Source organism: Suncus etruscus, chromosome 4 (assembly GCF_024139225.1).
Source record: "Suncus etruscus isolate mSunEtr1 chromosome 4, mSunEtr1.pri.cur, whole genome shotgun sequence".
NCBI lineage: Eukaryota > Metazoa > Chordata > Mammalia > Eulipotyphla > Soricidae > Suncus > Suncus etruscus.
In genome coordinates, this window is record NC_064851.1 from 19,114,205 (window position 1) to 19,138,560 (window position 24,356).

The 24,356-nt window shown below is 52.3% G+C and overlaps 2 protein-coding genes across 2 annotated transcripts in view; one reads left to right on the forward strand and one right to left on the reverse strand.

The window, feature by feature from the left end:
* HTR6 (5-hydroxytryptamine receptor 6) overlaps positions 1–24,356 on the reverse strand; it is a 742,605-nt gene that overhangs the window by 640,646 nt on the left and 77,603 nt on the right. The window lies entirely within an intron of this gene.
* The window catches only part of IFFO2 (intermediate filament family orphan 2), a 42,736-nt gene that overhangs the window by 12,013 nt on the left and 6,367 nt on the right, over positions 1–24,356 (forward strand). The window contains exons 2-5 of the mRNA XM_049772035.1: positions 19,450–19,510; positions 20,605–20,700; positions 21,825–21,965; positions 23,118–23,257. Coding sequence (XP_049627992.1) covers positions 19,450–19,510; positions 20,605–20,700; positions 21,825–21,965; positions 23,118–23,257 — 438 coding nt within the window. The remainder of the gene's footprint in view (positions 1–19,449; positions 19,511–20,604; positions 20,701–21,824; positions 21,966–23,117; positions 23,258–24,356) is intronic.

A 24,356-nucleotide genomic window follows, 5' to 3' on the forward strand; every position in this document is an offset into this window, starting at 1 on the left:
CTGCCCATTAGAGATGCTGAAACTGAGCTGCAGAGACAGGGAGGCAGTTGGCAGAAACACAACTCATGAGTGGCAAGGAAGTGGGACTCTGGGTGCTTCCTTGGATCAGGTGAACAAGAAGGGCCAGGGCTAGAGCCAGGATAAATGTTCTTCCTGCTCCAAGCAGGAGCATTTCTGTGGGGAGCAGATCGACCCCATTAGGGTGATTGGAGGAGTCTGTGAAGTGGTCTGTGAGAACACTTTAAAAACCAGGGGTGGGCTGGAGAACAGTGGACATTTGCCTTGCATGCAACAGACCGGGTTCTATCCCCAGCATCCCATAGCGTTCCCCCCACCCCCCCACCCCGAGTACTGCTAGGAATGGCTCCTGAGTGCAGAGCCAGAGGTTATCCCTGAGCACTGCCAAGTGTGGCCCCCAAAACAACAACAAAAATTCCAGGAACACTGGTGCTGCTGGAAGCCCCCTTTACCCCCCATTGTTGTTTTATTAACTTCTTATGCAGCCCCTCCCTGGGGTGGGGGGGAGGCATCATTTCAAGACTCCATGGACTATTGAGTTCTCCCTCTTCACCTCTTCTGGGTTCAGGATCAGGCTATGATGGGGTTTGGAATAGAAACCTGTGACAACATTAGACAGCTCAGGACAGATTGTCTCTGTGTGTGTGTGTGTGTGTGTGTGTTTGTGGTGTGTATGTGTGTTTAGTTTGTTGTGTGCATTTTTGTGTGTGCACATGTGAGTGTATATATGTGTGTGCATTTGTGTACATGTGTGTGTGTTGGAAACTAGGGCAAAGAGCAGTTGCATATATGCAGCAACTTATTGGCTCCTTGACCAGTGGGTGAGAGAGGCGTTTGCTTCTGTATGTACAGAAGGGCCAGGCGGCGGGCAGAGCTGTGGTCCCTTCACTGCCCAGTGTGGCCAGGCTATGGGGCCTGGCCTTGCCTGGTGTTTGCAGCAAAAGCCCCCCTCTTTGTGGCTGCCCTAAGGTGGGGGTAGGGACTGTCTCCAGTTGTCTCTGCGATGCTTGTTCAGCACTCTCCTCCGTGCTCAGACTTGGGGATGTGCTGCCTCACACCCCCTCACACCACCCTACTTTGCAGCATGATGGAGTGATGCCCCCCCCTACCCCCGGTGGAGACACTGCTTTCCGCTCTCTTAATTGGCCGATTTTATGACTTGAGTTATTTAAGCTGGTTCTTGGCTCTCTGCCCTCTCTTGGCTGTCTTGGGGGAGGGGGAACACTGCTGGCCTAAGTGGACCCTGTGCACTTCCCCGGCAGACAGGCTCCTCTTCGAGCATGGTCCGTGCAGCCTCCCACGACACAGCGACATGGGCAGTGTCACGGGCAGGAGGCTATTGGCTGGAGTTTGGGGGGCGGTGGTGGCGGTGGAGGGGAACTGGGGCTGAAGTATCTGTGGGAAAACTATTTGCAAAGTCAGACCACAGTTCCTGAGATGGAGCTTTGGAGTTCTTTTTTGGACTCTGCAGTGCCTCAACTCTGTGGATTCTTCTGGAAGATGCTTAGGGCCCATCAAAGAAGGCTTCCTGGAGAAGACTTCCCCTGACCTGTGCTTTGAAGGGCAAGTTAGTGTGGAAAAGAGGACCGGAGAGATAGCACAGTGGTAGGGGCGTTTGCCTTGCATGCAGCCAATTCAGGATGAATAGTGGTTCGAATCTCGTCATCCTATATGGTCCCCGTGCCTGCCATGAGTGATTTCTGAGTGCAGAGCCAGGAGTAACCCCTGAGTGCTGCCAGGTGTGCCCCCACTCCCCCAAAGAAAGGCAAAAATAGAGTGGAAAAGAAAGGGGAAGGGTATTCTAGGAAAATGTGGAGTGAGGTGACCATGCCAGTGCACAGGCCTGCCCCTGCCACCACCACCACCACCCCCACCCTCCCACCCCCTCGGCTGGCCTGTTGTTCCCTTCTCTCTGCCTGTGGATCCTGACCTAGCCCCTGGCTTGGCCAGTCCTTGCAGCTCTCTGTGTTCTATTTTGCAATCTCTCTTTTGCCCTCTGCTCCTTCTTGCTCTGCTCTTTGCTTCGCTCTCACTTCCTCCTCATCCAGCCTCAATCTAAGGTTGGGCAGGGCTGTGTGTGTGGGTCTTTCTCCAGTCTCTCATATTTTGGTGAGGCCTCCATGGGGCCACTTTGCTGCTGGGGATTAGGGTACCCCTTAGAATGGGTGTGAGCATGTATCTGGGAATGTCTATCTATACTCCATCTACTTGGAGTTCCCAGTTGGGCCCCTGCCTCTGGCTGGTCCCTGGGGTCCTGACATCTTGTTAGAGAGGCTCAGGCCTCTGGGGATCCGGTAACTCCCCTTTCTGCCCATGGTGGAAGGCAGCTTCCCGCTCCACCTTATCTGGCCCTTCTTCCTCACACCTGGGCTTTCTTCTTACAGGCCATGAGCTCTTTGATCCATCTTGTTTCCAGGCAGCATCATTGCCATTTCCCCACATGTACAGATATTCTTTCTTTCTTTCTTTCTTTCTTTCTTTCTTTCTTTCTTTCTTTCTTTCTTTCTTTCTTTCTTTCTTTCTTTCTTTCTTTCTTTCTTTCTTTCTTTCTTTCTTTCTTTCTTTCTTTCTTTCTTTCTTTCTTTCTTTCTTTCTTTCTTTCTTTCTTTTTTTCTTTTCTTTTTTTTTTTTTGGTTTTTGGGCCACACCCGTTTGACGCTCAGGGGTTACTCCTGGCTATGTGCTCAGAAATCGCCCCTGGCTTGGGGGGACCATATGGGACGCCGTTCCTTGGTAGCACTTACAAGGCAGACACCTTATCTCTAGCGCCACCTTCCCGGCCCTCTTTCTTTCTTTCTTTCTTTCTTTCTTTCTTTCTTTCTTTCTTTCTTTCTTTCTTTCTTTCTTTCTTTCTTTCTTTCTTTCTTTCTTTCTTTCTTCTTTCTTTCTTTCTTCTTTCTTTCTTTCTTCTTTCTTTCTTTCTTTCTTTCTTTCTTTCTTTCTTTCTTTCTTTCTTTCTTTCTTTCTTCTTTCTTTCTTTCTCTCTCTCTCTCTCTCTCCTTCCTTCCTTCCTTCCTTCCTTCCTTACTTCCTTACTTCCTTCCTTCCTTCCTTCCTTCCTTCCTTCCTTCCTTCCTTCCTTCCTTCCTTCCTTCCTTCCTTCCTTCCTTCCTTCCTTTCTTTTTGTACAGATATACTTTCTGTCTTTAATTTGGAGGGGCCACCTGAGCACTGCTTAGCCTGTGGAGTTGCTCCCGACGCTACTTGGCCAAAATACCAACTTAGAGTTACAGTGCTTGTGCCCCATGGAGCAGACAGCCTGGCGGTTTTGGGGATGTACCCCCAGGGCTATACCTAGAGATCCTGGGGGTGCTGCAGGATGTCAGGGATGGAACTCGGGCAGGGCACACATGTACTAAACCCGATGCTGTCTCCTTGGCCTGCCGCCTGTTTCTTTGAAATCTTTGCAGTGTCTTAACTTTTCTCTGCAGTCCCTGCCCCCAGGACCATCTTGCAGATGAGAAAAGTGAGGCCAGGGAGGAACAGTCCTTTGAAGGCATGCAGTGTATTGGGTCTGGGTCTGGGACTGGCTCCCTAGAACAGGGGTCTTTTGATAACCCTCTGGGAGCTGGTAGCCCTCTAAGAAAAGGATTTAGAAACTCCCAGAGGCTAGAGCACTTGGGAGGAGAAGCCTCTGTGAAGGCCTAACTTAGAGTCTCGTGGGCCCACACCAAACCCTCCCTGGCCAACTCCAGGTTCTCCTGCTGCAGGCTCTATTCTGAGCACTGCCAGGTGTGACCCAAAAACCAAAAACCAAAAAAAAAAAAAAAAAAAAAAGAAGAAGAAGAAGAAGATTACGTACCCTCTCCTTTCCCTGTAGCTTGTCTGAACAGTCACTGGAGGAGAGGACTGAGCACTCAGGGTTATGCCCAGTGTAGCATGCCACTTGGAGCACATGGCTTCCTGCTCTTGTTGGAGCTGGTGCTGGGAACGAGAAGCAGAGAGGGAGGTCTGCTTGACCCCTTGTAGCTTGTCTGAGCAGTCATTAGAGGAGACATCCTTTCCATAACAGAGGTACTTGTCTAACCCCATTCTTGGTTTTTGCCCCAAATCCCTGCCTCCTTGTGGGGGTCAGAACTGGGATTAGAACCTGGGTCTGGGGGATTCTTTCAAAGTTCCTCCTGTCTCCCAGGACAAGAAGTGAGTCATAAGCCTCTGGCTGTGGGCCTGAATCCCACAGGAAGATATTCAAAGCCTGCATGAGCACACAGCTATTTCTCGTAGGGACTCCTGTGAGGCCACAATATCTGGGTTCAGCGTATGTCCAGCTCACGATGGCCTCTTCAGGGCCTCTGGGTGAGGCTCTTTCAGGCCTCCCCCATGAGCCAGCGACATCCAAGACTTGCCTGTCCTGGCTTTGTTTTCCCAGGGTTGACGTCAGGGTGGCTGGATTAGGGTTTCATCAGAGACAAAGGCAGCTTTGTAGCTTTGGATCAGACTAGAGTAAGTCCAGACGCATCACGCCCCCTGAACCCCAGGTGGAGGCCACGGAGGCAGGGACAGGGGTCCCCTCAGAGGAGGAGCCATGCTCAGTCTCTTTCACAAGGAGCTCTTGAGCTCATGATGCTAGAACCCCATCTCATGCTGAGCAGATTCAGGGTCTCCAGGGTCCCCTGGAGTTCTGCCATCCAGTATGTCATGGACAGGTTTTCCCGATGGATCACTTCCTTTCTAGCACAGAAGAGGAAACTGAGTATGGGCAAGTGGCAGGACGTGTTGGTGGTCAATGATGTAAGGGCAGAGCAGGCGTGAGGGCCGGGCCTCACCGGTGTGAAGGACCATGCCTGGTGCAGTCCTGTCTGGGCTCCTCTTCCTGCTTGCAGAGGTGCTCAGAAAGCTGAAACTCCCCTGGAAAGATGGTGGCAGGGCCATTGATTGTATAGATTTGGGGATACAGAATGTTTTAATTAAATTAATTTTTTTTGGTGTGGGCCACACCCTTTAGTGTCCAAGGCTTACTCCTGAATCAGTGATCACTCCTGGCAGGATTCAAGGGACCATATGGGGTGCTAGGGATAGAACCTGAGTTAGTCATGTGCAAGGCAAGCACCTTTCCTGCTGTATAATTTCTGCAGCCTGGAACCTGGAGCTTTAATGTCCCTTCTCAGGATGCAGTCAGGCACTGTGTTGGTAGTTTGTGTCACCTGTGTCAGTATATGCACCTAGATGGTGAATTAGAGATGGGGTTTGTCCTTACAGATTCTGGAGTTGTGGGACAAACTCCCAGAGAGAGGCCTTGCAGGCAGGTATAAGGAACCTTCATACAGGGGATCTGGGAGGTGTTCTGCTCTTCCTGTTTAGAATTGACTCTTCCGGACCAGAGCTAGAAGCTACACACTCAAGGCCAGGCATGCATTTGAATCCTGGTATCACGTGGTCTTCTGAACACTGAGCGAGGACAGAAGTGCTTCCACTGGGGGAAAGAAAAATTGAAAAAGGAAAACAACAACAAAATGACCCAAGGATCCTTTGTTGATCCTTTTATTTGTCCATCTATTGTTTTCAGGCTTCTGTGTAGGGGACTGGGGGTGTTGTGCAGGCTAGAGAAGGTGCCGTGTAGAAAGGCTGTTAAATCAGCCTTGGAGACATCGGGTCTGCCCATAGTCTATAGGCAGCATTTTTTCCAGAGGGCGGTGACAGCCCAGGATTGCACAGCACCAGATCTGATCCAGCCCTGTGGTCTTTGCCATATTATCATCGGCTTCCTTCTTCCCTTTCCTTAGGGACACTGTCCTCAGTGTTAGGGACAGGAGTTTCCATAGGTCACTCTATTCTTTTGCCTCATGGCTTGGACTCTGTGAACTCCATCCATTTTAAGTTTCACCGCCCCTGAAGATTCTGTGCACATCCTGGTCTTGTTTGGGACTCTTGTGGGCCCCCAAAGTTCCCCCAAGTACCCATTTTATGGGCCTCTGCTCATACATACTTGTAGGGTACATTCCTTGAGTGGAGCACATCTGTTGAGAGCCTTTACATAGCCATGTTCTTTTGGGTGATTTCAGGAAAACCTGTAAGCCAGAATTGCCCCGGTACCTGGCTGGGACTGACCCTGTCCCACTTCACAGGGAAACTGAGGCCAGAGTGATGGGGCCTCATCTGATAGAGCTGGGCCTCCTTCATAGGTATATTGTTTCTGGGCTGGAGATACGGACAGACCTGGTGGGCTCCTGCCCCATAAAGGTGATTGGTGGCCCTTGCCCTGCTGACTGTACTGGAAGCGAAACACCCAAGTTCACGCACTACCTTGCTTGTCCTATAGTACAGCCAGTGCTCTGCAGTTTAGAGCTGCCCTCATAGCTTAGCTGCAGGACCGCCTTTATTCCCCAGTTCCCTCTCTTAAGCCTTGCTGATTCCTGGTTCTCCCCCTGAAGGTCTCTCATCCCCCAGGGGAAGAGGACAAAGAGGCCTGAGTGTGTGGCCAAGGAGTTGTTCATGCTGGTGTTGGGCTCGGAAAGGGTTAAGCAGCTCAGCCTGCTGGGTGCTGTGGGGTGTCCTGGCCCCCTAAGGCCACGCAGGCCATCTGTCCTGACAGCTGCCACACGAAGGTTCCATCTGTCCGGAGGCAAAGTCACCAGGAGGAGGCCCTCCTCAGCCTTTGTGGGCCTGCTGGAGGGGTGGGCCAGGCAGCTGTCTGTACTAGGAAGCCAGGCAGGTTGTAGAAGCCCCCCCTGCAGGGCCAGCTTCAGGAGGGTGAAGGGAGAGCCTCAATTTCTGGTGCACAGGAGTGGTCCAGAGAGGTGCAGCAGGAACCTGGGGCCACGTAGTCAGCAAGTGGGCAGGAATGGTGGTACCCCAGTTCTGCCCTTGGTTCCTCAGCAGCCCTAGCTCTCTAACACACTCATCGGGTATGTACCAGTGAGGGCCCACTATGTGTGCCTCAGAGAAGAAGAATGTCTCATCTCAGTCCTGCAGTCTCCCTATCCCCCTCAGTCACTATCTCCCAGCTGCTGAATATGGGCCAGCTCCCAAAATAAGCAAAATCACAATTGCTGCTTAGTGGTCATAGTCTTGTCTATGTCCAAGGTGCACAGAGCTGGGCACAGAGACTAAATGAAGAATAAATTAATGGCAATTCCTGGCTGAGTTCAGGTTTCATGAAGCTAAAGGCCATTCTACAAATGAGGTACCGTAGGTTTGAGCTGCACAGTGAGGGTTGCTGGTTCTGTAGAGTGGACTTGCAGAACTCTGGGAGACACTCCCTATAAGCTGACTGTAATCTGAAGGTCATCTTTGACCCTCCGAGGCCCAGCAGAGCTGGGAATTCTGGCCCTCACTGGGAGTGGGGGCCCAGCCTAGCGGACTGGGTGGGACCTTAGTGCTTTGCTCTTGTAGTTCAGAAGTGATGCCTCTTGGTGTCCAGGAAATGGACCCACCTTCTTCCTGCTAGGAGACCCCCAGGGAGCAGAGCAGCAAACAGGGGGGTTAGAGAGTGTGCTTTGTCAACTTCCTTTCCCCTCCATACTCCATGAGGGGAGCAAAGCCAGGTCCATTGACTACCTTGAGGGTGAATTCTTGAGCTGGACAGTGATTCAGCCTGGCCCTACGTATAACTCCCTTGCATAGTCTCATGCATCTCTGAGAAATGAGAATAGTGACAGGACCTGCCTGGGAGGGTGATTGTCAGGATGGGAGGGGGAGATACATCTGTCCGAAACTGTTTTTTGCGATGTCCATCATCAAGATCAGGACCCAGAACAAACTACTTGGCTTCCACAAGCCACAGTATCCCCATTAATAGAATGAGCAAAATGAAGAAATGGGGGGGAGGGTTCCCATGGGGGTCTCTGCCAGGAACCTCACCAATGAGAGCTCCTGAGAGCTGCCTCATTTCCTTTCCCCTCCCACCTGATATTCTCTCTCTCTCTCTCTCTCTCTCTCTCTCTCTCTCTCTCTCTCTCTCTCTCTCTCTCTCTCTCTCTCTTTTATAAAGACCATAGGTGGGTTCAAGCTTAGGGCCTTAGACTGGGCCTGTGCTCTGGTACTTGAATTCTATTCCCCAGTTCTGTTTCCCTCCCATCTGGCTTCTCTTCTCCAAGAGGGGGACCCCACCTATGCTGGGCCATTCTAGTGCTCTCCCCTGGCTCGTATCAGGTTGGATTTTGGGGGTGCATGATGACAGGAAGCTGGTCCTATGGGTTGAGTCTGTCCCCTGGAGCAGTGCTTACTCACTAATCCTCTCTTGGCTGGCCACCAGAGTCGAATGAGCTGTCCTGCCATGCCTGCAGCTTCCCATCCAGTTAGGGCTGCTGTGCCCACTACCACCCACCTCCATTGCACAAGGCCCACATGGGACTGGTTTCCTGGTCCTGTCATCTGCCTGTCTTCCTCCTACACCATGGTAATGTATAGGCACCAAGTCCCCTCAGTGAGCCTGGCCATGTGTCCTTGAACTAGCCATTTCACCCCTCAAATGTCTCCTTGACAAATGATCTGGGAATCTTTTTAGAAGCAGAGTTCACTTTCAATGATACCTGGCTAGGCCCCAGCGGTTCAATCCTTAGATGCTAGGATGTGGAAGTGCTTTGGTTCTATGGTATTATGGACCACCAGAGCTATTTCTGGAAGAGCTCTGGGGAATATCAGGACCACCCCTGGCAGTGGTCAAGGGGCCATGTGATACCAGGGTTCAAACGCAGTCCCATGCAAAATGTGTTTTCCTGGTCTCTGAGCTATGTCCCCAACCTGGGACTGGACTTCTGAGCTGATATCTGGGAGGCCAGGTGCCATGTAAAAAATTTCCCCATTGCACATGGTGCCTTTGCATTTGTATGTTCTGATAGGACTATTTTCTTCCTCATTTCTGGATGAGGAGTCAGACCTATCTGGAGGAGTGACATGCTGGCCTGTACTCTGATGGTCTGTGGGGCCTTCTATGGGCTACAGAGGGTGAGGGAAGGAAGTCAGTATTCTAGGCAACTGTGTGTGAGTGTTGTGGCTTTGATGCAGGGAGATTAGATTTGTGTGTATGCACTTACACACACATATGCATACACACACGCACACACACATAGCCTTGCATTTACATGTAGCACTGCAGAGCCACAGAATAAATAACCAAGAGCCCCAAGGTGCACATTAACTTTCCAAAATAGACTTGGGAACTGCTAGTTCTCTCATCCCTGTAAACAGGTCTTTGGGTGGAGCTCCTAAGCTCCTGACCCCTGTGTCTTTCTGCTTCCTGGCCTGGGACCCCAGGACCTATTCCCCCATGAATGAGCTGGAACCCCAGAAACTGAGAGTCAGCTAGCAATGGGGCTTGGGATCAGGCCTCTGTTAGGATGGCCAGACCAGGACAGAAAGGTCAAACTCTATGGCTGGGAGTGTCCCTTTTCAAGGGGAGAGATAAGGATTATTAGAGGGAGAGGAGCAGAGATGTCAGGACCTACAAAGATGGTTTGGGCTCACCAGTGAGGCTCACCAGCCCTGTCCTGGGTGTGCTGTTTGCCTCCTTCCCACCCAGCATGTGGTCCCAGAGCCCTTTCACAGGAGAGGCATTAACCTCTCTGGATTCTCACTGCTTGAGGAAGGTGACCCAGCGTTCATGTGCCAAAGATGGTTTCTGGGTCAGATCTCCACCTGGGCAGGGAAACTGAGGCACAGTGCTTAATGATAGGACTGGACCAGCCATCTCTGAATGTATTCTATGGCTGACCCAAGTGTCCATGGACAAAGGGCTGAGGGATAGGACTGGCTCTGCTGAGGGTGTGATTCAGGCTGACTGGTGTGTTCACACTTGTTCCCACAAAACTGGTGCTTCCACCAAGCCCATTTCTATTATTTCTCTTGCTCTTGGCTCTGTGCACAGGAATCACTCCTGGTAGTGCTCAGAGTTTACTCCTGTTTCTATGCTCAAGGATCACTCATGATGAGGCTCGTGGGACCACCACCTCGGAGCCTGCTGGAGAAAGGAGAGTGATAAGACTAGAGGCCGGACAGACTCAGCTGGAATGCTGAGGCCTTTCTAGGCCCTGGCTGCTGAAGCGAAGAGCCACATGTTAAGGGCTGTTCCTGGCAAGGCCTGGGCCCCCAGCAGCCCTCTGAATCTGTCATTGTGTGTATGTAGGGGAGATTAGGGTGTTTTCTCATTAGTTTGCCAGGAGTGCATAGGAGGGGAGGTTGCTGGGAGCTGCTGCTCCAGGTGTGGGGTCAGTGAGACCTGGACTGGTGCAGTCCCTTGGTGTAGTCCTACCTTCCACAATCCCCTCTCAGGTGGGACAGCATCACAGGGAGTGGTGGAGGCACAGAACTGGCATTTACCAGCCCTTTCATCTAAGCACAAGCTTCCCTCTTCTTCAGTCTGACCATAGACACACCCTGGATGCCACTGGGAAGGCATCTGAGCTTTTTCCTGGAGGAGGTACTCTGGGCTCCCTGGAGCAGGTGAGATTAGCCTGGAAGAGGTGATAGTGCTCCAGGAACCTCAAGGGGGCTGTAGTGTAGGACCTAGACCACTTTCTGGGTGTAGCCACGTTCCTCCTATGTGGTCTGGTTTGGGGGGGGCAGTGGTGTCCAAACAGAAGTCCTAGAAGAGGGCACGGCCCTGCCTGCAGATTGAGATCTTGGGCACCTCAGAGCAGCCAGCTCACTAGAGTTTTTTTTAAATGAAGGACATTTAGGTGAGGCAGGACACTGGGACCAACAAGGATGCCAGGTGGCAACCTTGGACCACATTGTGGCAGGGCCTGAGATGCCCTAAGTGCCTTGTGTCTTCTGGGTTGGGGGGGGACTCTATCCCTGCCTTGAGGGCTTTGTCAGGGTGAACCCCAAGGGCTCAGCCTGTGTCCAGCCTTGTTGCATCGAGGGATGTAGGCCTAAAGAATGGGGACTTTCCATTCTATCTTTTCCACCTAGTGGTCTCCAATGGAGAGCCCCAGAGACCAGCCAACAAGAGGACCCTGGGTCCCTGGAAACAGGGAGCAGATGGCTCCATGCAACTCTCCTTCACCATCTACTCCATCATGGCTGAATCCCACTGCCATCCTCTCACAGGCTTCAGGATCCCCAGAGGGCATGGCAGGGGATCCTGGAATCCCCTGGGGGAATTGCCACCTCTGCTTCCATGATCAGGGGAAGGATGTATACATACATTCACACATGCATGCACAAACTCACACCCCAAAGTTGGTGGTTAGAATGGCCATGGTCCATGAGGGGTGAGGAATTGCTGCCCCTTTTGCTTGGATGAAGGACCAGAAGCTTTGGCTCATGTGCATTGTTTCCCCTGGGGCCTCCCACAGCTGAGGGCATTTCCTTCAGTGCTTTCCTGACCAGGAGATTCCTGTGATGGAACTTTGTGTGCCTGGAGGCCCCTAGCAAGCCCTCAGGAATGATCCCAGAACAGACAATCCCAGAACAGAGACTACTTTTAAAAGCCCACTGCTTGGTTGCTAGTGTCTGTTGAAGAGGGCAGAACCCAGGTCCCCTGGGTAACTGCATGGGGCAGACATCTGAAGACATCACTGCTTCCTGTTTCCTAGAGAGGCTGATATTCAAGGTCTGCCCACAGCAACTACCAAGGCCATATGCAGAGGGACAGCCAGAGGGGCTGCTGTGGGTGGGAAGATGGAGGCCCTGGCAGAGAAGGGATTTCTGGAGGCCAGGCAGACAGAGGTCGTGAGAGTCTGGGCTCTAACTTGGAGCCCTTCCTCCCTGTTGCCTCATTGCTGTGAGTTGGCCTGCATGCTGAGCTCCTTGGAGGGGCTGCCATTTCCTGTGAAACATACCTATGTGTGTCTGTGTCTGCTTGTACACATATGTGTCTGTGCTCATTTGAGTTTGACTGTGTGTAAGTGTGTGTGTGTCTGTGAGGGTGGCAGCGTGCTGGGTGGAGGTGCACACTCGATATGTGGGTTCTCCTCCCGGCTCGTCACTGCCCGCCTTTCTGCCCAGGGCCATTACTGCCCGCCCTATAATGGAATTGGCTGCCCTGGTTAAGTGTTCACATTAAATTAATGCCTCCTCCATGGAGACAATCAGTTGGCATTTAATTTGTGTTTCCTTCCACAAGCAGTGGAGCATAGCTGGGCAGCCGGGCACATCTGTAGGGCGGGAAATCCTCTCCTTGGATCAGGGTTCAGTGCAGATGGCAGCAAAGGGATGGGGGCAGGCACATAGGGTTGAGGGAGCCAAGCTGTATTCCTGAAAGCAAAGTGATACAGGAAATGGGGTGAGACACTCCCTGGTACTTTTGTTCCTGTGCCTTTTCTTCCCTGCCATCACTGTGCATTACTTGGTGTTGCTCTGGGGATGGGGGTGTGTGTAGGAGGAAAGTGATTCAATCAATGGTGGCTTTTTTTTTTTTTTTGGAGGGGTACACTTGGCAGTGCCCAAGGCTTACTCTTGGCTCTGTGCTCAGGGATTACTCCTGGTGGGGGTCAGGAACCATATAGGGTGCCAGGGCTTTAACCAAGGTTGGCTGCATACAAGGTAGAAGTTCTGCCCTCTGTACTGTCTGTCACTCCGGCCTCTCATTGATGCTTTTCAAAAGTCTCTGGAAGGCTCAGCAGAAGCAGAGGCACCCTAAATACGCACCCCGCCATGGCAGTCGACTCCCCACTATCGGGAGAAGGCTGCTTTCTGCCCCACCTGCCTTCTGCCCTGAGCTAGGCCCATGCTTGGCCCAGAGTGAAGTTTTCTATCCAGCCTTCCCTGAACTCTCTTCCCATCACCTGAGTGAGCTGTCTTGGGTGTGTCTCCCCGAAAGGTGGGGATTATTCCTCTGGTTCCCAGCCAGTTCCCTGAGCCTACGGCCACAGTCCCCAATTCAGCTTGGCTCCTAAGGGTGGAGCAAGAGGGTTGTGCCTTCACTGCCATCTTCTGCCATTCTCTGAACCTCCCTCTCAGATGAGAAAACTGGACCCCACCAGAGACCAGACTACTCCGAAACTGAGCGCTGGGTATTGTGTGGGGAGGAGCCCAGTTCAGGTGCTGGCTGCCAGGAGCACTTAGGAGCTCTACCCAGAGACCCCCAATGCTGTTGCTGGAGCCTTAATTGTTCCCCTAGGATTGTACCATGGCTCTTCGAGCCGCAGCTCCATCTCTGACTCTCTGTCGCTCCCTATCTGTCTGTCTCTGTCTGTCTGTCTCTTTCTCTCTCCCCACTCAGCACAGGAAGTGAAAACAGCTGTGAGTCAGCTCCTACCAGTGACTTCAGCCTGCTGTGTCCCCCCCACCCCCACCAGGCCTGTCTGCCTCTTTCCTGTGTCTCATGGGCAGCGGGCATCTCAGTGTGGCGGGTGTGTGTGTATAGGGGTGTAGGGTGGGGGCTGGCCTTGTTGCCTCCTCCCCCTCCCCCAGTGACCAGCCGAGCCTTCTCGTCCATCACATGGCCCTACAGTGGCTCTTCAGGAATGAGGGTTGACCACATGTGGTTGGGTGGTGTCCAATCCCCACCCCCCTCCTTCATTCAGTTGAGACGGAGCTGAGGCCCCAGACTGCTCAGTGGAGTCATTTCCTCTCCCGCTCATTGTCCAGATGCCCCTGCCTCCCCTCTACTCTCCTCCTCATCCTGGACGGCAGAGAGAAGTGGGAGAGGGCAGCGCATTGCTCCTGCCTGCCGTGCTTCCAACCCCCAGAGAAAATTCTGGACAGTGCAGAGCAGAGAGCCTGTGCTGCGGGCAGAGGGGACCCTCCTGGGCAGGGGGACAGCAATGGTAGGAGGGCAGTGGAGTGATGAGTAAGAGGGTTCAGCCACTCTGGGGCTTCCCATGCTTTGGGGTTTGGGGGTCCACCCAGAGCAGTGAATGATTAGAGAGGTGGAGAGGAGTGCATGTCTGCACTGGGGGAGGGGGTGGTTCCTACTCAGACCTGACTCATCCTGGGGACCATGGGGGCTTCTTCTTGGCCTCAACTCCCCCCCCCACACACACACCAGCATTGGTACATATGCTCGATCCTGCTGCTCTCTAACACCCCCTAGCTGTTGCTAGGCTGAGAATCACTTCCGGTGTGGTCCACAGGTCTCCTGGGTGCCCTGTGTCAACGTTCTGAGACTTCCTGGTTTCACTTTTTCAGCACAAAGCTGCAGGAGGGTTCGAATAGGGGATATTGATCAGCTTAGGGATGAGAGTGACCTGGGCCTGCTGTCCTGCCCAGACAGGATGGCCTGTTTGCTGGGGTTGGGGTATCATGTGACCCTTAGGAGTTTGGAGCAGAATGGTTTTTGTTTTTTGTTTTTGCGGGGTCATATGTCGGGGGTTACTCCTGGCTCTGCACTCAGGAATTATTCCTAACAGACTGGCCCTGCACCTCCATTTTCTTATGTGTAGACTTGGGGGTTTTGTTGTTTTTTGGTGGGGGTTACACCTAGTAACATGTAAGTATCATGGCTTACTCCTGGCTCTTGCATTTAGGTATCACTTCTGGCAGGGCTTGAGACCACATAGGGTGTTAAGGGTTGAACATGGATTGGCTACTCGCAAGACAAGTGTCTTACTCACTGTCCTATTGCTTCCTCTCCTACACTCAGATGTAATGTGAGATGAATGTGGCTCCTGTGGGCTTTCATTTTGGGGGAGTCCCTCAGTCTCAGTCTTCATCTCTGTATATTAGAAACAACAACACCTTCCCAGTCCTGTGATTGGGGCGAGATGGTTGATGGACATTGGCTTTTTCGTCATTAACATAGACATGAGAAATCTGCCTCCATGGAAAAACATGGGGCTTTGCCTGGGCAGCACCCAAGGCCAGTGTCCTGCCCAGTAGTTCCATCATCTCCATGTGCCCTCTGTCCTCATTATTATTTTCTGTGCCGAGAGATTATGCTGATGGATGAGGGACCTAGAGAAGCTGGCACACATAAACAGGTACCTGCAGGCAGAGACAAAGAGGTCTTGGGCACAACTGGGATCCTGGGTCTGGGGCCTGACTGGAGGTGGGGAAGACAGCAGACCCTCATGGCTATGCCTGGCATAATGGGCTGGCCCTGGGCAGATCCTCCCTTGAGAAAGCAGTATGGCCCCATTCAGCTCAGATGCCTCAAGCTGGAGCTGCTGGAAGAAAAGGGATGAAAGTATCTGTCCTGCCCGTGAGAAAGCTGAGACTGAAGACAAGCCTGGGAGAAGAAAAAGGATTTCAGGAGGAAGTGGGGAAGGGAGGAGGGCCACTGGCGCGAGTGATTCCTAGCCTTTGGTTTCTTTTTCTGCACAAATGGGAGATTTTGTGCCGTGTGTCTTCACTTGAGTGAGTGCCTTCATGCCTGAGAGTGTGCAAAAGCGCATGCTTGGATGCCTGTGTGTGTGAGTAAGTGTATGAATGAGTGATGTGCATGTGTCCATGACTGAGAATGTGAGTGCACGCGTAAGTGTATGTTTGAGTGCCTTGAGTGTGTGTGTGTGTGTGTGTGTGTGTGTGTCTGGGTGAGTGAGCAAGTGAGTGCAGGGCAGGCGGACACCTCCGAGAAGTAAAGCATCTTTTTATGGGAAATGTGAGCAAGGAGGGGAGATGGAACCTGACAGTAAAAGAAGGTCTGGCACTCCCCAAGCTAGGGTGTGGAACTTCCGGCATGGAAGTAACTCTTCTCCTTCTCTCCTTCCGCCATCAGGAGAGCAGGAGTAGGCGCTTTATGAGCTGTTGATCAGGCAGGGGGACACTGAGTGCTTTGGGTACTTGACCCTGGTTTGCTGTTTGGTGCCTCCTTTATGGTCCCTCCTCATATGAGGAGTTTATATCTCTGTCTAGTGTAGCTGTGAGGCCCCACACAGCTGTTCTCAGCCCCATTCACCCCCCGAAGAGAGTTGATATTTATCTAGTCTCTGACTAGACAAGATCACCTTCCCCTTGCCAGGGAGCACAGCATTCAATGATAGGGGTGGGCTGGCCATCTCTGAATGTGCCCTAGAACGGAATCCTGGCTTGCCCAGCCCCTCTCAAGGAGTCAAGAAGCTCTCCTTGTACATTTCTGGGTAGGACCCATACTTTCCCACCCTGGTCCCCTCCAAGTATGATCTGTGCTAGGTTGTTGATCTTCTAGGGCAAGTGGATTTCATGCCACATGTCGATTTTCTTGTGGCTCCTCTTGCTGATCACCAGGGGACTTTGCAAAGGCCTACCTGTGCTCACCTACATCCCACCTATAAGAGGTGCCTCTTTGCTTCCATGGAGCTGGTTCCCCGCTGGTGTTCCTGCCGCCTTTTCCTTTGATCCCTCTGCTAGAAACTTGGTCCTGCTGAAACTCATCACCCTGTGGGCAGACCCAGGTCGGGGAAGGGATGAGAGGGACACTCCAGAGCCCACATACAGCATGATGGCCAGCTTCCAGGGATATGGCTACTGTCTGGGTGGCAGCAAATAAGGGCATCAGGGCACCTCCTGGGACCTGGCGTTCGTCCATCGTTTCACCAAGTCAGCCAGAGCAGCTGAAGGGCAGAGGCTTTCTGCCTCGTCAACATCTAAGCGGGTAGAGCCAGGTTTCCCTCCCGCATTGGGAGGGACAACCGTACGGCAGTGGCCTGATGCAGGCAGCACTTTTGGTCTGCCAAGCTTGTTTCCATCTGCACTCGGGCATTTGTTGTGGTCTCCCAAGAGCATCAGTCACCCACCTTATCTGACTTGGGTCCTCAATGATGCCTAAAATCAAGGGTGCAAAGCTCATCTGCTGGGGTGCAGCTGAGAAGCGTGAGGAATGCAAGGTGTGGGGTGTCCCTCAGCACTATTTTCTGGGGAGCGGGTTCTGAATGTAGATTCTTCATCCCAGGCTAACTCTGCTGGTTTGGTGTCAACAGAGGATCCGGTGCATCCTCCCATTTGAGACTTGAAGCTTTTAGAACTTGCGTTTGGCTCAAGTCTGCTGCCTGCCCCCTCACTCTGCACCCTTAGTCCACTTGCTTCACCTCTGAACCTCTGTTCCCTCTTCTCCTAGCTGAGTTCAGAGAAGACTTCTTTGCCTCAAGAAGATTAAATAAATGCACGAATGCGGAAGGTGTCTGCATCAGGGCACCAAGCCCAGGGCACAGCACCCTGGGTTGCCAATAAGTGGCGGCGGCTGCTGAATCTGAGATTCAAAGGCCCTGGGTGCTTTGGGGCAGCCGCTGTCCCTACGGGTCTGTGGGTCTATGGACACCTAGCCCTGTTTTCCTCAGGAGTTTCCTTCTTAGAACAATGAGTGGGAGAGTGGGCTGGCTTGACCACAATGAGACCGCATGGCAAAGGGGGTGTGCACATTCTCCAATACCCGCAGATATACTTCTCATCTGATTCTGCTATGTTTTGGCTGCAGACACAGACATAGGTAAAATTGAGCCTCAGGGGGCCTGAGTGATAGCACAGCAGAAGGGCATTTGCTTTGCATGAGGCTGACCCCGGACAGACCCTAGTTCAATCCCCAGTATCTCATATGGACCCAGAGCCTGCCAGGAGTGATTTCTGAGTGCAAAGCCAGGAGTAACCCCTGGACACTGCTGAGTGTGGTCCAAAAGCAAAAACAAAAACAAAAACAAAAAACCAAAACCAAAACTAAAACCAAAAAACAACCAATAACAAAAACTGAGCGTCAGAGCCAGGCTCTGCAGCCAGCTCTGGGCCAGGCCTCCCTTATACCGCTCTGCCTCGTGGCTTCAGCTCCAGTCCCCTGCCCCCCCTCAGAGAAGCACAGTCAGGAGGGATGATTCAGCTTGGGACCCAGGCCTGGGCCTCCCCAGAGGGAAGTCCCAGAGGCGCCCTGCTGGAGCTAAGCATGGCAGGTAAACCTCTCCCCACTGGGAATCCTTAGTCCCATTCATCTCAGGTCTTGGGTGACCTTGGACAGGCGTCTTGTACTCTGGACCTCAGTTTCCCTGGCTGTACAGAATTGCCATGAGCTGCTTGCCTGGGGTCTCACTGTCCCTCCTTAGCTTGCTATGTGCCCTTGACCCCCAGTAGGAACCCCAACCCCATTGTCTGCTGGTTCTGAGACCCGGCATCCACGCCCAGCAGACAGGCCCAGCCTGACTGTCCAAACAAGGGATCTGGCCAGACAAGGAGCGTCTGTGTCTCCTCCCAAAACCCTAGCCAGGGCCAGCACGGCTTGTGTGGGAGAGGAGGAATTTTCCTCTGTGTGTGCAAACAGTATCCGTTTTCTCTTGTTTCCCCAAGCCAGTGACGTAACAGGCTCTTTATCCATCTCTCTCCCCTTGTGCCTATTTTTAGCTGCCCCAACAGCATCCTAAAAGGCTTTCAGACCTCTGAACTCTGAGGCTGGGTAGGGAGGTGAGAAAAGACTGTGGTGTCCCAGGCCAAAGGGCAGGGGACCATCATTCTTTCTGCTTTCTCCACGGAAGAAGGGGCAGCCAGAGGGGGCCTGGGTCTGTGGGGGAGGCTGGCTGGGTTCCAAGTACTCTCACTGTGGATCCTCCAGCCCAGGTTTGAGTCTTGGCTGTGTCATAGCTTACCCAGGCCTCTGTCCACCTCACCCTGTACCTGAGGATGATGAGGGTAGAAGAGAGGTGGACACTGTGAGGTGGACAAGTTAGGTCAGAAGTTCCTTAATGACTTCTTCTCCCCTTTCCCATGGCCTGCAAGATAGGTTAGGGGAATGCTATACGTGTGAATGCCATAGGGCCGGAAAGTCCCTGGAATAAAGCCTGGCACAAGAAAAGGCTAGATTGATTTTTTTTTTTTTTTTAAAGTAAGGAAACAGGGCTTGGGTTTGAATTCCAAACAAAAGCTGTGTGTCTTTGTTAGGAACGATTGACCTCTCTGAACCTTTGTACCCTCATCTCTTAGGCAAGGATAGTGCTCTCCATGAAGATTTTGTTGGTTAGGGTAGGCTGCAAGACCAATGAACTCAGGAATTGCTGTGGCTTGCGCAGTAAAAGTCCATGTCTTGAAGACTGAGAGATGTCTCAGTGGCCGGAAGTACATTCTTTTGCATTGCATGCAGGAAGGAGATCTAGATTCGAGCTCTAGCACCACATATTTCCAGAGAGCCATTGGGAGTGGTGACTCCTGAGTTGAAAATAAATAGTCTTTCTGCTACTGCCTTCACCCAGCATTACTAGTGGCTTTTGAGCAATGAGTTTAGCAGGGAATAACCCCTGAGCACTGCTGGATATGGCCCCCAAATAAACATATAAGCACAGGATTGTGTTTTATGGCCAAAGAAGAGCCTCCTATGGCCCCTCTGCAGCTCATGTCTACACTTAATTCTCGTATCAGCAAATAGCTTGTATTACACGGCACGTTAGAGTTTGCCGGAGAAGGTGGCAGTTCTCCTGGCATTGTCTCCCCGGATGTTCTGTCATACCTCTGACATGGCATTCAACACTCACCCCCTATCTCACTGGAATTGTGGTTTAGGGTCCACCTGTTTGGCTCCTGTCCTCTAGGGCAGGAATCCCTGGAGGACAGGCCAAGTAGAGGTCACTGGTGGATCTGAGGTGGGTGTGAGGGTGGGTATGAGGGCTGAACTCATATAGGAAGGCTACTTCTAACCTCCTGACCCTTTGCCTCTTGCAGATGGGAAGAAGAACTGGCCAAGCGCATGAACCTGCAGACTATGGTGGACACGCTGCAGGAGGTAAGATGATTAGCAGGGGCATATGCAGGGCCTGGTGGGCACCAGAACAAAGCCAGGGACACTTTCCAGCCCAATGCCTGCTTCATGATATCTTGTCTTCTCCGTGGGAGTTTAGGGAAGGGGCCTCTTCCTTTTGCCCTGCACAGGGGAGGCACTGAGTTCCAGAGCTAAGGGCATGTCCCAGGCAGCCTATTCTCAGGTGGGCCATGATGTCACTTGTCTGGTCCTCTAGCTCCCCCAGAACTCGGGTTCTTTAGCCTGGACCCTCTGGCATTGGGCTGTACCTTCTCAGCCTCTGTCTTTTCCTTTCTTAAGTGGAGACAAGAGCAACCACCCTATGAAAACATAGGGAGCCTATCTTTAGACATTTTTAAAATGTTGCCTTCTGGGGCAACAACTGCCTTATAAGTGAATGACCTGGGTTCATTTTCCAGTGCCCCAAAAGGTCACCTGAGAACTCCAGGAGTGATCTCAGAGTGCAGAGGTAGGACACCACCAGTGGCAACCCTAAAGAAAGACAAAAAGTTGCCCTCTGATACTGAAAGCAGGAATCAGAAACTAGAGACAGATTATTGTCCATCAGAAGCTCCATGGATTGGAGGATACAGTACAGAGTCCTATCTTCTGTTCATCACAGAAAGACCTGGTATTTCACAAACATGGTATGCTCCTAAGTGCATTCTGAGACCTTTCAGAAAAGCACAAAGAAGAAAATACTGTTCCCTCCTCAGCTGGTCTTGTGGCTGGTGTGTGGCCAACCTTCTGATCCAGGGCCCTGGCAGACACACAGGGTCTGTGTGTGTGATTTGTGATGAAATTGCTCCCCCACTGGAACGTTCACATGAATGTACCTAAAATTTGAACCTGGCCCATGGTACTAAGGTTGATGTCACTGGTTATGTTAATTTGCTCTTGTTCTCTTCCTATCTGCTGTGGATTCCTCTCTGCACTAAAAAGAGCCTTGAAAGGTGTTATCAACTGGGCAGTGCTATTCCCTGGCATTCTGGTGGCTGAACTGGTTGCCCATTGGTGTTCTGGGTTTTGGGTCCAGGTTCCTGGTACCCTAAAGCCTCCCCCATCTCCATCCCCCATAGGCGGCTCAGGAGGCTGAAGCTATCCAAGAGGAGATGAACGAGAAGATTGAGCGGCTCAAGGCCGAGCTGGTGGTGTTTAAGGGGCTCATGAGTGATGTAAGTGCCACTGATCAACCCCAGGCATCACGACCTTCCTCATTCACCCCCCCCCCTACCCCTATCATGCAAGATGCTTCATTCACTCAGCCGCTCCAGAGCTGGCTTCTAGTTAGAGTCCTGGCTGGCTGTGTTTGACCGTGAGGATGACCGATGCATCAGAGACCAGGCATTGCCCCTCACGTCCGCTTCCCTCAGTTTGAGCAGAGATGCATTAATCTGCCGCTTAACCCATCCTGCCCTCCCCGGGGCTCCTCTGATGGTCTGTGTATGTGTCTATGTTCCCATGGGGAGGGCCTGTAGAAGCCAAGGCTCTCAGTGTCTGGACATGGATGTGTGTGTGTGTCGGCAGCTGGAGGAGATGGGCAAGTTTGTGGGGAAATCCCCCCTCCACCAACTGAGCCTGAGAAGTTCCCAGACCAGCAGCCTGTAGCAAGATTGTTTTGCAAAGTTGGGAAAGGCTGGTGTGTATGTCCTTTGGAGAATTGTTAGAATCATGGTCACTGAGTGCTGGGGGAGTGGATGGCAGCAGTGGTCTCCTTTCTGCTTGGGAATCCCAAGTTTCCTGCCACCTTTGAGTTAAAATCATTGTATATAAGGAGAATCTGCCAGCCAGAAGAGGGGCCTGGCTTGGCTTTGGGGCCAAGGTCATGAGACAAGGAGAGTCCAGGGTAGGTCTGCACCTCACTTTACCTCGATGGAGCCCAGGGGATCCACCTCAATCTGGGTGAGCCTCTCTAGTCTACTGAAGAGGAAGCCCAGAATAAAAGCACCATCTTATAGGCACCATGTGGGGTTCAGGAGGGACAGTCGGACTGGATAAGAAATGTGGATGAGGGGAGGGATTTTTCAACAGTCAGATCAGCGTGGAAGCTTCCTTCCTGTCTTCTTTGTGCCAACCACATCCACACTGACACTGTCCTTGGAGACGAAGCCTTCCGGTCCCCACAAAGGGTCTCCCCCATGATCCGCTCTGTTCCTGAGTCCAAGCTCCCATGCTACCCCCACCCTGATCCCTAACTCCACAGCACCAACCCTTCACACCCAGCCAAAGTCTGGGTCCCCCGAACCCCGCATGCCAGCTTCCTCCCTTGCTCGTGTAACCCCTGCTGTCCTCCCTGCAGCCCATGACTGACCTGGACACAAAGATCCAAGAAAAGGCCATGAAGGTGGACATGGACATCTGCCGCCGCATCGACATCACGGCCAAGCTGTGCGATGTCGCACAGCAGCGGAACTCAGAAGACGTGTCCAAGATCTTCCAGGTGACTAGGGCCGCCCTGCTTTTGCCTGCCTCTTCCTCCCATGTCCACGCCCTCGCTCACAACCTTCAGTACCCTTCAGTACCCCTCCACCTGCTCCCCAGAGGTAGTATGTACTCAGTCCCACAACCTCCCTAGGAAACTCTGCTCAGGGACTCACAGGCACGTGGATGCATCCAACTCCATCTTTAAATACCCAAGACTTACATCTTGGCCGAGGAGACCACTCACTGGGTGGGCGACATGAGAGGCTCAAGGAAGGAGACAGCAGATCAGTGGCTAGAACAGGGAGCTTCTGACCTCCAGGGTCTGGGCCACAAGGCCACACTGCCCCACACCCTGCTGCAGAGGTGGCCTCTGGTGAATCATCCTGTGCCTTGAGAGCTCTGAAAGGAGAAGTGTCTGTCTCTTTTATTTCCCTTCTCACCAGAGTCTCTTAGCATCCTCCCTCCCTGTCCCCCAGGGCTCCCTATATAAGTGGCACTTCTAAGTAGCTTGTCCTCCAGGAGGGGACATCCAGCTCTGCAAAGGCCACTTGCTGTTCTCAAGGGCTGCTTCTGGAGTTGGTGGTTTGTGTTTTGGCTTTTGCTTGGACCCAAAGCAATTTGGTGTGTTGTGCTTTTTATGTGTGAGTGTGGGCCCCTCTAGGGGGAGCTGGGCTTGCTGGAGCCGTCCATCTTCCTGCAAATTGAGGGGCTTCCATTGCTGTCTCCGTTTGCTGCACTCCTATATGTCTGCTTGAACTGGTGGAAGCTGGGGGAGCCTTGAGCCCTCTGGCTCCCTTCCTTCACCATCAGCTGCTGCTTTGGCCTGTGAGCAGGGAGACTGAGGGTTTCTCTGCCTGCCTGACTGTGAAGCAACCCTGGTTCCATATGCACCAATCTGGCTTTCTCCTCTTTCCAAGACTATGGGGCTGCTTCTCTGGTGAAGAGAGGTGCCGAATTGGCTCCTGCAGGCCATCGGGGGCCCCTATCCTGCATGCCTGACACCTCATGCTTCTTGCTAATGCCACTGCTTCTTAGAGGTCCTGCACTTCCTCCCAGCACTGAGCTGCCCCAGCTGTCCATCCATCCTCCAGTTGTGGGCTCCCTTCCCAGTCCATCCTCTCTGTCCCCACAGACCCCCAATGACCCCTGTGTCTCTCTTTTGGAGCAGGTGGTCCCCAAGAAAAAAGAACGAAAGGTGACATCGGAGGAGGACACCTCTGAGCAGGATGGAGAGGTGACTCGGTTCTCGGATGATGAGGTCGGCTCCATGAACATCACCGATGAGATGAAGCGCATGTTTAACCAGCTGTGAGTGTCTGTTGTGCTCTTGGGAGTATGGTTGAGGTCCCTCTGCAGTGGTGCTCTTCCGTAGTGGGTGTGCAAGTGCTTGGATTCACTAAGACATTCGCTACTTGGGGAAATTTGACATTGCCAGAGAAGGCCAAGGTGGGAGGGATGGAAATGGAGTAGGGAGAGTTGGGGAGTTCTTGAGGGATTTTCCTGAGGCTAATGGGAGCCTAGTTCATCCTCCCCCTCACAGGCCCCTGAACTTCAGTAACTTCAGGGTTGGAGGGACATGCCCCTGCAGCCTCATAAACAGGATGTCCAGACTCTTGAGTCAACTCAAAGGAGGGGAATCTTTGACTGGACCTCAAAGGGAATGACTGTGGATTGGGACCCCCTTTTCATGCTGATTGGGTTGAGTTAGGACCACCCCCTTTCTCATGCTGATTGTGCTGAGCTAGGACCCCCATTTTCATGCTGATTGGGATGAGCTGGGACCCCCCCTCTTCTCATACTGATTGGGCTGAGTTGGGACCCCAGTTCTCATGGTGATTGGGCTGAGCTAGGACTCCCCTTCTCATGCTGATTGAGATGAGCTTGGGTGCTGGAGTTGTCAGCTCGCTGGGGTTTGCTCTGGCTAAGTCCATTCTTGTCTTTTGGGCTGGAGCTGGGGCTCATTCTAATGTTCAGAAGTGATATGTGTCCTTCTGCTCCAATGACAGTGACCCAAAAGTTCCCCCATGAACCCATTCCCCATCACCCTCCTCTCCCCATTTCCCTTGAAACAGAACTGAGATGGGGCTATACCGGGGAAGCTGGCAGGCAGGGGTGAGGGAATGTTTGTTGCTATTTGAAGGTGTTGGAGAGTCTTGATTTCTCTTTTGACATCTCTCCTCTCTGCATCCCCAAGTGTCTCATCTTTGGGGGATGAAAAGGAAGAGAGCCCTGCATTACTTGCAGCTTGGTTCTCTGAACACTGACCTAATTAAAGCAGGGTCAAGGCCCTAGCAACCAGGTTGAATTAAAGGGCTTCTCTGAAGAATATGTAGACCCCACCCCCTTTCCTAAAGAGAATCAGATTGTCCAGGAATAGTTTATAGCTGAATAGAAGACCCCAAGATCA